This window comes from Paramisgurnus dabryanus, chromosome 22, assembly GCF_030506205.2.
Source record: "Paramisgurnus dabryanus chromosome 22, PD_genome_1.1, whole genome shotgun sequence".
NCBI classification, from domain to species: domain Eukaryota; kingdom Metazoa; phylum Chordata; class Actinopteri; order Cypriniformes; family Cobitidae; genus Paramisgurnus; species Paramisgurnus dabryanus.
This window is the reverse complement of record NC_133358.1, coordinates 27,136,514-27,148,489: the sequence shown is the minus strand read 5'-3', so window position 1 is coordinate 27,148,489 and position 11,976 is coordinate 27,136,514. Positions and strand designations below refer to the sequence as shown.

The window sequence follows — 11,976 nt, the reverse complement described above, 5'->3', positions numbered from 1 at the left end:
TAAATAATAAATATTATTGCAGTCAAATTTGACCCTCAAATTTGAGGTCTAATATAAAGTTATCGTGATCAGACAAACTAGATAAAAGAAATTGAACGGAAACATGCAAAACACACCTCCATCAGGTGCTTTCCTGAAGGCCACACCCAAGAAAATACATGACAATAAATACAATAAATGAGTCCGTCCTAAACATATATTATGGGTTTGCATGCTATAGCAGCTCATTTTGAAGCAGTCCATCACTGCCAAACTGAATGCATTTATTTTATTTGGCAATATTTTTTGACCTTTATGCTCTTTTACACACTTGGCTTACTTTAATCCAAATTGGTTTATGTAACTATACTAAATACGCAAAAATCCAAGGCACTCAAGTGAGAAAAATATTAAAAAGCCTTTAATTCACTTGGCTACATACAAAATTTAAAAAGGTAGATCTACGCGTTTCGGCTTACGCCTTCATCAGGATATACCAGTAACTATTTAACTGTTTATGTAACTATTTAACATTGTGTACCAACTATTTAACCTGTCACGCACCAATAAAACCTACCAAGATTGTTTAAATACAATATTTGAATAAATATTGTATTTTGTGAACGGGATAGTTCACAAAAAAAAAACACCCAAAATTCTGTCATCATTTACTCACCCTCATGTTGTTTAAAACCTGCATGAGTTGTTTTATTCTATTGGATACAAATGAAGATATTTTGATAAATGAGAAGCACACCACTGAATACCCATTGACTACTATAGTAGGAAAAACTAATACTATGGAAGTCAATGGATACCGTCAACTGTGTGCTTACCATCATTTATCAAAATATCTTAAAGCAGACATATCATGCTTTTAAATCTGTCCTTTTTACATATAAATCATCTATTTGTGGTCTATGTAAAGCGAAACTGCAATGCTTGGGTCTGAATTCCTCATTATTATAGCCCCACAGGCCCCCTTTCTACCCCTTTTCTGATGTGCATCTGAGAGCAACTCGTTTTGGTACTGTCTTTTTAAATGCACGTCATACCCTGCCCCCTCTCCAGGTTGCAGAGGTGACACTCGGTTAAACTCCACCCCGTTCGGCCATTTTTGTAGTTTTATAGCAGAGATACGATTATCTAGCTGCACAGAAACTTTTTATTTACTCGTTATTCACAAAATGTCAACAACGGAAGACTTGTCCATCCAGCCTTATATGTTCGCGCCAGAGTCGGAAACGGACTGAGAGGAAAATGAAGACGACGAACCTGCAGAACAACGTCTTCATATGGAGGTATCGCAATGGTGTGAGGCTGCAGCCTCCGGAGGTCGCATATCCAGGCTGCATACGTCATCAAGACGGTCTTATTTCAGAATATTAACAATTATAAAGTTTACTATTATTCTTAGTTAATCGTAAATTGTTGTAATATGCTCATGACTTGCAAATGTGATGCTCAGTTAACTTAAACCAGGCTTGATGCCCAAAAGCGATCTCCGCAGGCTGCAGCCTTCGGAGTGAGAAACAGCACTGCTAAACCATGACTGCTTACCGAAGTGCTCTGCTCGTCGTCTCCAAAGAAAGAAGTAATTGACCCCTCAATCAGACGAAGTCTATCGGCAAATCCTTCTTTATACTGGCGGAGATTGGTGAAGTAGTTATCCTTAAAGTGCCTCGGGCACACAAAAATGACTTTACCCACAGATGTGAGTACATTTCTTACGCTCTCGTAACTTCTGCATCCTTGAGCTTGGACTACAATATCGCAGCGAGAAATATAAAATGGCGGATTGCTCGTAGTGTTGGGCTGGCAGTCGATGTCCTTATTTAGCAGTTCCGCTGCAAATACTGTGACGTAATTGTTCAAAAAACGTAATAGATAATAGAAAAATCAGAACCGGTTGGAAAATATGACCAAAACAGAATATAAAGATATCAACAAAGCACCTGAAGAGACTAATTTCAACTTTTATGTACTTATAAACACTACAAATATACAACAAAATGCATTTAAGAGCCAAGAAAGTGGATTTAGCATGATATGTCTCCTTTAATTTGTGTTCACCAGAGACAGAAACCCATACATGTTTGAAACAAGACATGAATATAACACAATTTTTAATTTTTGGGTGAACTATCCCTTTAACAGCTCAAAGAGTCATTAAGATTAAATAGTCCTTTAAAGGGATAGTTCACCCAAATATTACAATTCTGTCATCATTTACTGTACTCTCAAACCTGCATAAATTTTGTTGTCTGATGAATAGAAAGATATTTTATGGAACCAATCAGAGCCCCCATTGACTTCCATAGTAGGAAAAAAGAATACTTTGGAAGTCAATGGGGCCACTGATCGGTTTGGTTACAAACATTTCTCGAAATATATTCCTTTGTTTTTATCAGAACAAAGACATTTATAACATTTAGGTTTGTAACAACATGAGAGTAAGTATGATGACAATATTTAGACTTTTTGTTGAATCATGAATCAATTATTTACAAAATCCTGTGCTATCTTAAAACCCTGTGTGTATTATTAGGGTTTACTTTGGTGAATATCTGTTAGTGTCTTGGGGCTGCACTGCTGGCTCTGTGGGAACAGAAAGGGAGAGATTTTCATCTGAGATCTTCTTCACCATTAACCGCAGTGATAATTTATGGCACTAAATCTCATGCCAAGAGACCATTTGGTCCTCGTGCCTTGTGCCCGTGCCATTTTACAAAGGCACACACATTCACAGACACAGATACAAGCACGTACATGCTGACATTCTTTGTATTCAAAAGCATTGTGCAGTCTTTTAAACAATTATACAAAACATGTTCAAAACAGCACATATTGCGGTATTGTTTTTGCAGAAATAAACAATATTTTTATCATTAAATTACTTCAAAATTATGGGGTTTTTTTGGTTAGGAAAATCAAAGTTTGAATAGCACAGTAGTGTTTGCTAAACATTGGTACATGTTATGTGATGCAAACAAATTCGAGGTGTCTGTTTAAAAGCATCTGCTATAAAAAAACACTGGATTATGGGTAGAAAACTGCAGTTTGATTTGCCAGTCATTCAAGGGTTAAACACTAAAATAGACAATAGTTGAATTGACTGCAGAGAGATTAAACCTATGACTTTTAAGTCAAACGTATTCAATCCATAAAAAAGTGATGAATTGATCACTATGGAGAAATGTGCTCAAGGACATTTATCAGAGAAAGTTATTAACTTTCGCCCTTTAGTCTAGATTTAACACAGAATACAAATGACTTTACTGTCCAACGTTCGGTTTTAATAGTTGCTAAATGTGCCTGCAATTAGCCAACATCTACTTCAGACAAACTTCACGTAATTTGTCCAAATGAGAATAGTTCATACATTTTTAATATCAGGCTTTGAAATTCACATTAACGACCTATAGATTGATGAGCTCAAGGGCCTCTTAACGTCACGCTCTCTGCCAACTCTCCAAAAATCAGCTTTACATGAAATCCAAATGACTTTACACCCATCGAGGGTCTGATTGAACGTACAAAATCTGTTTTGAGATCGATCACACCATATTTGCACGAAGGTAACGCAACCAGGCCTAAAACAAACCTACCAGGCTCATGGGTCAAAAGTAAGGGCCGTATAATAACAGAGAGATCAAGTGCCCTAGACCCCTCAAACAGAAAACACATCTGCATCCCGTGCCAGGATACGCACAGATCGTGCCAAGTCTAGAAATAGGGGCGTTCATCTCAGCCAGGATGGGTGCCAACCTGACACCAATCTAATATGCAAATGAGAAGCTGGCTGACAACGTGGTTGAGACTTCTGTTGGGAGGATCACCTGCACCTCCTCTCACAGGACACGGTTTTCAAAGGGGTTTATCTCCTTAAACCTTCTAATTAAAATGAGAAATCCCTAAGCCACCAGCACTCGCGATAAAAAAAAGGAAAGAAGAAAGATTATTAGGAAAATTCTGTGTCCCACACCATCTGCGACCCGGGACTCGTGGAGATTTTTGGGAACGAGATGGAGAGAGTGAGCAGGAATGGGACTAACATGTGACAACACCCTCTCTACACCCGTTAGAGGTGCCTCGCGCAGATACATCAACATCACACCCGCACTACATTGTTCATTCCTAATTACCGATATTATTAACAAGCTATTTATTCCAGAAATGGTCTCGGAGGCTCTCAGGTGTGAGTTACCGAATGCTACCGAGTGAACCTTCATTAACAACTAGGGTCAAAAAACTCCCTTTTGAAGCACGCTGCAGGGAGTCTTCATGCATTCCATATCTGCCTACGCTCTAAAAAATGCTGATATGTTTGGGTAGGGTTAAATTTGGACAAATGCTGGTTTAGAAATGCCCATAATTGACTCAACATAAACTCAATTATTGGGTGTGCCCAGATCTGACCCAACCCCACTTTTTTTGAAGTGTAGCAACTCTGTTATATATATATATTTATAAACATGTCATGATTACACAACACCATGTTTAAAAGTCTATATCTGGTGATTGCATTTGTTATGAATCATCCTTTAGTAGGATTTGGAACAGAAGGGGTGACATCACTACACAGACTGCAGCATCACATGTGTACAAGAGCTATGAGTGGTCACAAACATTACATTATAGTCATTCACCTCCAACCATACACATACACACACAAACATACGCCTACAAATATTCATATATGTCCCGCATCCACACAATTAATATCATAAAAATATAACAACTTCACTATTCAAAATAAGTCAAATTAGAGTATTAGTCATTTTAGGAATATGTAACAAATATGAATAAAGAAATATGTTTAAGAATAACTTAAGTGAGAGCGCAATGCAAATACTGTTTGAATCAAGCATTTGGAGACCGGGGCAAGTTGTCACATGGGGAAGTTGTCAACTGGGCTATAATTAACGGTGCAACTGCATTAATGCTTATGATGGTTTATGTCCTTGACTTATAAAATATAATGGCAGGTTTTTTTTATCTTCTTAAGGCTGCAGTGTGTAATTTTTAGAAGGATCTTTTGACAGAATGCAATATAATATACAAAACTACATTATCATGGGTGTATAAAGACCTTTTAAATAATAAATCGTTATGTTCTTATTACCTTAGAATGAGGGTCCCTTTACGTGGAAGTCGCCATTTTGTGCCACCACGTTTCTACAGAAGCCCTTAACGGACAAACATTTTTGTCTCCGACGATACATGTTTTTCCAGTGGCGGCTACTGAAGCTTCTCTATGAGTTTATAAAGCGAGGGGTGAGCAGTTGGCTGAGCCATTGTTTGCAATTTGCAACCTCACCCCTAGATGCCGCTAGAATTTACACACTGCACCTTTAATCTAATCTACAAAATCTAAGATCATAATTTTTTATCATACTTTTCGGGTAAAAAAGTGAGCATAATAAAATCATACTGGCATGCAATTGGATTCTTAAAGCTGCTTAAAAGGTTCTTCTGCAATGCCATAGAAGAACCAATTTTTGGTTTCTCAAAGAATCATTAGATTAACAATTTCTTTCAAACCTTTTAAAATAATCTAAATAACCCATTTTTACTAGAAAAACTTTTTTTGAAACAAAAAGGTTCTTTGGATGTTAAAGGTTCATGAAACCATTCAGCCAAAAATAGTTTTGGCATCACAGAGCACCTTTATTTTTAAGAGTGTGGGCAGGGATCGAATAATTTCATCTGAAAGTTTGAACTGTTCTTAAAAAATATACTAGTGATCATACTGATATGGAGGAATAATTAAATCATATGCTTTGATTTATACAATACAATTTAAAATTGCCATTATTTAAAACAATAGTTTGATATTTCTGTGTTTTCTTCATGTTGTATACTGAATTATGCGTTTCTTAATCACAATACTGTGTGCCACAATTTATTTTAAATAAATAAATAATAGAATAATATAATAAAAAGTATTTGATAAAAAAAATCTTCTCTAATGAGTCTTAGTAAACAGTATGTTTTGTGACAACATGCCCCACAATGCTGACTTTATAAAAGTTTGACATACCCAAGGGATAGTTAAAGGGATAGTTCACCCCCAAAAATGACAATTCTGTCATGATTTACTCATCCTCATATTTTTCAAAACCTGTTTGATTTTTTATTTATTTTAAAGAACACACAAGCAGATATTCTGATAAATGATGGTAAGCACACAGCTGATTGTCACCATTGACTTCCATGGTAGAAAAATAAATATGGAAGTATTGTGATAAATGATTAAGAAGATATTTTGATAAATGATGGTAAGCACACAGTTGATGGTACCCATTGAATTCCATCATATTAGTTTTTTTTTCTACTATGGAACTCAGTGGTCATAATTAACTGTATGCTTAGCATCTTTTATCAAAATATCTTCTTTTGTATTCATCAGAAAAAATGAAATGCATACAGGTTTAAAACAACATGAATATGGGAAAATAATATCAGAATTTTCATTTTGGGGTGAACTATTACTTTAATGCATCTGAATTTTTAAAAGTAGCAAGTGTACAGTTTGAATTTATTTGGTCTTGAATAATACAATTTAAATTACAGAAAGGGTAAGCTGAGAAAGCATTTATGCATCTCTATACAGTTAGTCATCACACATTAGATTTTTAAATAAAAGTAATGCCGTGATAAATGCACGAAAGCTTTGCGATGGGAACTTTTCATCGGCCACAAATCTACGCGCAAAGTGAAGTGTTGCTGCTCATTTTTCAACTGTTCCTTCATGACAGCTTTGTCTCTAGGGTAGCATATGTTCTGCCTCTCTCTCCGAATCGTGTGAAATATCGCCACTGTGGGCTTTTTCTGACACCTCAACATCCCCGCACAGCAAATCAAGAATCTCACTGCGGCGCATCGGTAAATGTGCAGGTACAATGTTTGCACCTGTCAAAGGCATTATGTGTGGGTTTGTTTCATTAATTAATTAGATATAATCATAGATTATAGGCCTGCTTTTAATAAAAAGCGAGGAGAAAGGATCAATTACGACCAGAAAGAAAAAACACGGTGACATAATTAACTTTACAATGGTTCTGTACTTAATTAAACGACAATTATAATACTTTTACAATCACAAATAAAGTCCTGGGTCCCGGGATCAAAATGTTTTGTTCTGGTTGTTCTAAGAAATTATTTTAAGAACGTATCTATCTATATAGAATTTATCTATCGAATGTATTCTGTTCTGTCAGTGATGAACACATAATTTTAGGACACAGTTCTTTTATTATTTGACCAACTTCATGTAACCTTCATTGTCTGGCTAGATTTTTCTGGGAATGACAATGCACATTCTCCGGGGGAATATATCTGATCCAGGGATCCAGACTCCTGATCCGCAGTCTGTCGCTGTCTGGCCCGCGTCCAGCTCGGTGGTGAACTTAAAGACACTGACAAACCCATCCTAAATAACATCTACTGTAAGATACATAACATTTTTGTAATATCACATGTGCATTTAAAAGAAATCACGACAACCTATTTTGCGATTGTATTTAATTAATTTTGAATTGATTTCTTTGTCCTCTTGACAAAAGCATCTTTACGCGTATTGTGGCATCACAAACATTATTTGCCTTCTGTGTACTGTAGCAGGCAGGTCTATGTTTATTTAGAGTTTTTAAACCAACATTTTTGTTACTATTATTTAAAGCGTTCATTATTTGATCATTATAAGTTTATGTTTACATAGGAACGAAATATATTTTTGTTTTCGTTTTGTATCTTGCGCCACAAATCAATATTTGTATTTTTTTTTTACTTTTATTTAGGAGATTCCCAAGTATTAATTTGCTTTTGTTTAAACAGTGATTTCAGAAGAGAACTGTATTCAACAAACTTTATTTTATTGTAGAAAACAGCTTGACAGTGTACAAATCGGCACAAGACCAGTTTCGGTGCATTCAGTCCATTCTGCACAAAAAACCTCATCAACCTTGGTGATAAAAATGAAAATGTCCACCACAAAAGACGTCCATCACGTTGCATAAAGTATCCGTAATAAATATATTAAGGCAGGTACACCTGTGACATGAGTTCACTGTAGGACATAGACTTTTCAATTTAAAATATTACATGCTTTTAATGCATTTGCTTTACAGACGCGCTTCATTCGAAATTGTATACAATGCCTCTAATATCAATCGACGACTTTACATTTGGGTAAAAAACTGTTCAGCAATCTGTTGCATATACAGTAAATAAATTATTGTGCTGTGAAAATCTTATATCATCTTTTAAAACTATCAGCACAGATAAATGTGGTAAGTTGAGAGGACCCAAACCCAAAAACCCGATTGTCAACATTTAAAGAATTAAAATCCACAAATAATTTGTTTCACTCAATGCCTTTTTTTATGATGGTTTCGTTTTTGTATTAGCCTATTGGTGTTAATATTGTTATCATTTTTAACTGAAATTATTATAGTAAGGCGAAAGCTTGGTTCATTTATTTACTAATATACAGCCTTGATAGACCCCTGTATGAACATAACGAAACTTTCACAATTATGAATGAAAAATCGATTTAAATGACAAATAAAATTCGCAATGTACATTTTCTTTTTATAAACGAATAAAGAAAAAAAATACTACAATTATTGGTTTTCAGGTCTTTTTAAATCACTAATATTTTGACATTTAAGCGAGCATTATGTGGATTGCATACTCATAGCACCGTGCTGACCGCTTTTACTGAATTCCCAGCGCAAACACTGACATAATAAATAAATAAATAAATAAAAGCATAAATAAATTTATTTTCAAACTTCAATACTGACAAATCTGCTGGGCCTGTAAATGCTCGTACGGGCTTGCATAAACTGTTAAATGTTAAAAACAAAGATTAAACTTATACGCAGCTGAAAACATGTTAAGTTGGTGTCATTTTTAAAACAAATACACATTTTATCGGATATAATATCAATAAAAAAATCAATTCAGTTAGGAGCACTATGTTTTCTGTAAGCACATTTTCCATCTAATTAAAACGAATAAATAATAAAACATCAGATGGCGCAAATCCAAGACCCTATCCAACGCAGAGAGGGTCTATATAAATAATACATGTGCGAGTGAAAGTCCTGCATTTCAGTCATTACCCACAAAAGGGCCATAGTCACATTTGACTTTCTCTCATTAATTATGAAAAGTCGTGTTTAATTCATCTTGCACCGGGTAGAACTGGCCGCGGAGGTGAACGTCATATGGGAAATGGAGATCCGAGGAGCCTCTCGCGCTCTGGCTGATGGAGGTGCGCGCCGGCACCGCGCAATAACGCGTGCCATAGTGGCAGCTCTTGCCATACTCGATCTGGTCTTCGTGCTTAACGGAAAATATCCCGTTAAAGTTAATAGGAGGACTTAAAGGACCGTCGAACTGTGGGCTGGCACATTCTGGAGAGACGCTTTCGTAGAAAGACTCGTAGGAGCTGCAGTAGTTGAATGGCCTGAAGGGTTTAACGGCATCTATAGCGCTATTACCGTGTACAGAGGGAGTCACCACACCAGGACTGTGGTAGGTCGTGTACATGGAGTCATATGGTGATCTACCAGAGAAGGACGCCTCGCCATTGATCTGATCCGAGATGAAGTTCCTCGCGTTCAACTGGAGACATCCGGCCACTAAATTGGTGGTTGGCTGGGAGAGCCCCTTGCAAAGGGTCTGAACAAAGGTAAGTAGGTCAGGCCTCTTCCCTGTGCTCAGAATCTCCGAAAGCGCCCAAATGTAGTTCTTGGCCAGCCGAAGCGTTTCGATTTTTGACAGTTTTTGGGTTTTGGAGTAGCAAGGAACCACCTTGCGCAGGCTGTCTAATGCATTGTTCAGACCGTGCATTCGGTTCCTCTCCCTTGTGTTGGCTTCCATGCGTCTCATCTTCACCCTGTCGATGCGAGCTTTGGTCATTTTCTTTTTCCGGGGCCCTCTGCGGCGTGGCAGACCGTTCTCATCTGGTCCGTCCTCCCTTTCATCGTCATCCTTCTCCGAATCGTCGTCCTCCATCATGTGAGAGAGCGTATCCTCCTTTTTAAACGGTTCTTGCTTAGTGACCTTCATTTCACCCGTGCATTCCCGTGAAAAGTTCGCCCCGAATTGACTGTCCATCATGACAGGATCCTCAAACGGCAGAGTCAGCATTGCGCCTTTATTGGAGATGACGAGAAGATAGCAGATCTTCTGAATCATTCAGCAGAGATTTAAGAAAACAATCAACATCATTATTTAAAAAAATCCACAATACCTTTAACCCTACAATACAGTTAGGTCTTAACATGATAATTATGTGACAAATTTGACAGATTTCCATATGTGGGTACCAGATGACAGCAAAGTTGATTATTTAATCAAAGCAATGGACACATAAATCTATAGCATATATAACACATCCTGCATCCCTACCGTTCTGCAAACAACAAAACTGAAACCTATAAATCATTATGTGTGCTACTGCAACGCATTTATGCATTTATAAAATACAAGGCTTTAAAAATCGAAAAATTGCACAACATGCACAGTCAATAAATGTCTCTTCTTACCCTTAAAACTTCTTCAATCTTACCTGAATTTTGATGGCGTCAGATGATTGTTTTCATATTTCCTATTTTGAACTTTTTCCGTTCGTTTTTTAGCAGGTGAACAGCTCGTGCGTTTTTCTCACCTCCCCACTGCTCTCCTTGTCTCGCGCTAAGAGAAATGACACTGATGCCAACTGCCAGAGCTGGTACCCATGCCATCTGCTGCTGACGTCACGTGGCATGGGCTGGTCACATGACTCGGTCCCGGGGGACCTGTATTCCTCCCCTGATCATCTGGCGTGTGCCTGGAGCTGCGTACCACTGCAAAACCACAAAGCAGGCTCAATAAAGGACCAAGTATCACCATCCAGCACTACAATCTGATGCTAAATAAACAATCAAAGTATATGCGCATGATATGGCTATTCTTAATCTCAATTTCCTACAAGACTGGCTCCTAGTCTTTGCTGTTCATTCAAAATCATTCTTTATGCAGACACAATGATAATGGTCTGAGCAACTAACAAGCTGCAAAACGGTTTTGCACACAAATTTGCACAAACTCTTCTAGAAAAATGAAAAACCGGTTAGTGTTGGAGAATGACAGCAAGTACTGAATGATTGATGGCTCGTGTTTGGCTGGCTGGTCAATCTCTTCAAGGGCGTTTGCCAAATGACTGAGACTGAACTGTCTATCATCGCTGAGGCCAATTTTAGTTCGGCCTTTTACCTGCACTCTTAAAAATTAAGGTGCTTAAAAGGTTCTTCACAGTGATGCCATAGAAGAACCATTTTGGGTTTCTCAAGGTTTCAGAAGAACCATTTCATTCTTTTTTTAAATTTAGGGGCTTTAATGCCTTTATTTGGATAGTTTTTTTAGAATCAAACTTGGGTTGCCGTGAGCTCAATGGGGCTATTTGTCAGCGCACTAACCACAGGACAATCGGCGCAGACAAGAACAATTTCATTCTTACCTTACAAATCTGAAGAACTGTCGGATCCTATTGTGTAGTGGACAGTGCTCCGACATATGGTGCACATGCACTTCCGGCGACCCGAGTTCGAATCCCGGCTCGAGGTCCTTTGCCGATCCCATACCCCTTTCTCCACCCTGTACTTTCCTGTCATGTCTCTAATTACTGTCTATCAAATAAAGGCAAAATGGGCCGAAAAATACTATTTAAAAAAAAAAAAATCTGAAGAACCTTTTACACCAAAAAGTACCTTTTTTGAAACAGAAAGGTTCTGTGGATGTGAAAGGTTCTTTACAGCAGTGGTTCTCAAACTGGGGTCCGGGGTCCCCAGGGGGGCCGCGAGATGGTGCCGGGGGGCCCAGTTTTATGACATTTTATAAAATACATTCATTTATCATGAATTTAATTAAAAAAATAAGGCTACTAACCAACAGCACTACTTTGTATAACTTAATGTGTTTTGTTTAATTAAAATGTTACAT

The 11,976-nt window shown here is 37.3% G+C and overlaps 1 protein-coding gene across 4 annotated transcripts; it reads right to left on the bottom strand.

Moving 5' to 3' along the window:
• Positions 1-7,835: 7,835 nt before the first annotated feature.
• On the bottom strand, positions 7,836-10,719 carry neurod6a (neuronal differentiation 6a). 4 transcript variants are annotated; one of them, XM_065258551.1, is made up of 2 exons: positions 10,565-10,719; positions 7,836-10,182 (listed from the first exon to the last, which is right to left on the bottom strand). In XM_065258551.1, exon 2 carries the CDS (start codon positions 10,141-10,143, stop codon positions 9,148-9,150), a length of 996 nt encoding a protein of 331 aa, XP_065114623.1. In that variant the 5' UTR covers positions 10,144-10,182; positions 10,565-10,719; the 3' UTR covers positions 7,836-9,147. The 4 variants fall into 4 exon arrangements, with proteins under 4 accessions (XP_065114623.1, XP_065114626.1, XP_065114625.1 ...); XM_065258554.2 differs by having other exon boundaries at positions 7,836-10,148; positions 10,542-10,717; XM_065258553.2 differs by having other exon boundaries at positions 7,836-10,179; positions 10,565-10,716.
• Between the last annotated feature and the right edge of the window lie 1,257 nt (positions 10,720-11,976).

Coding starts and splice junctions, on each gene's coding strand:
- neurod6a (XM_065258551.1), bottom strand. CDS start 10,143: ATGCTGACTCTGCCGTTTGAGGATCCTGTCATGATGGACAGTCAATTC.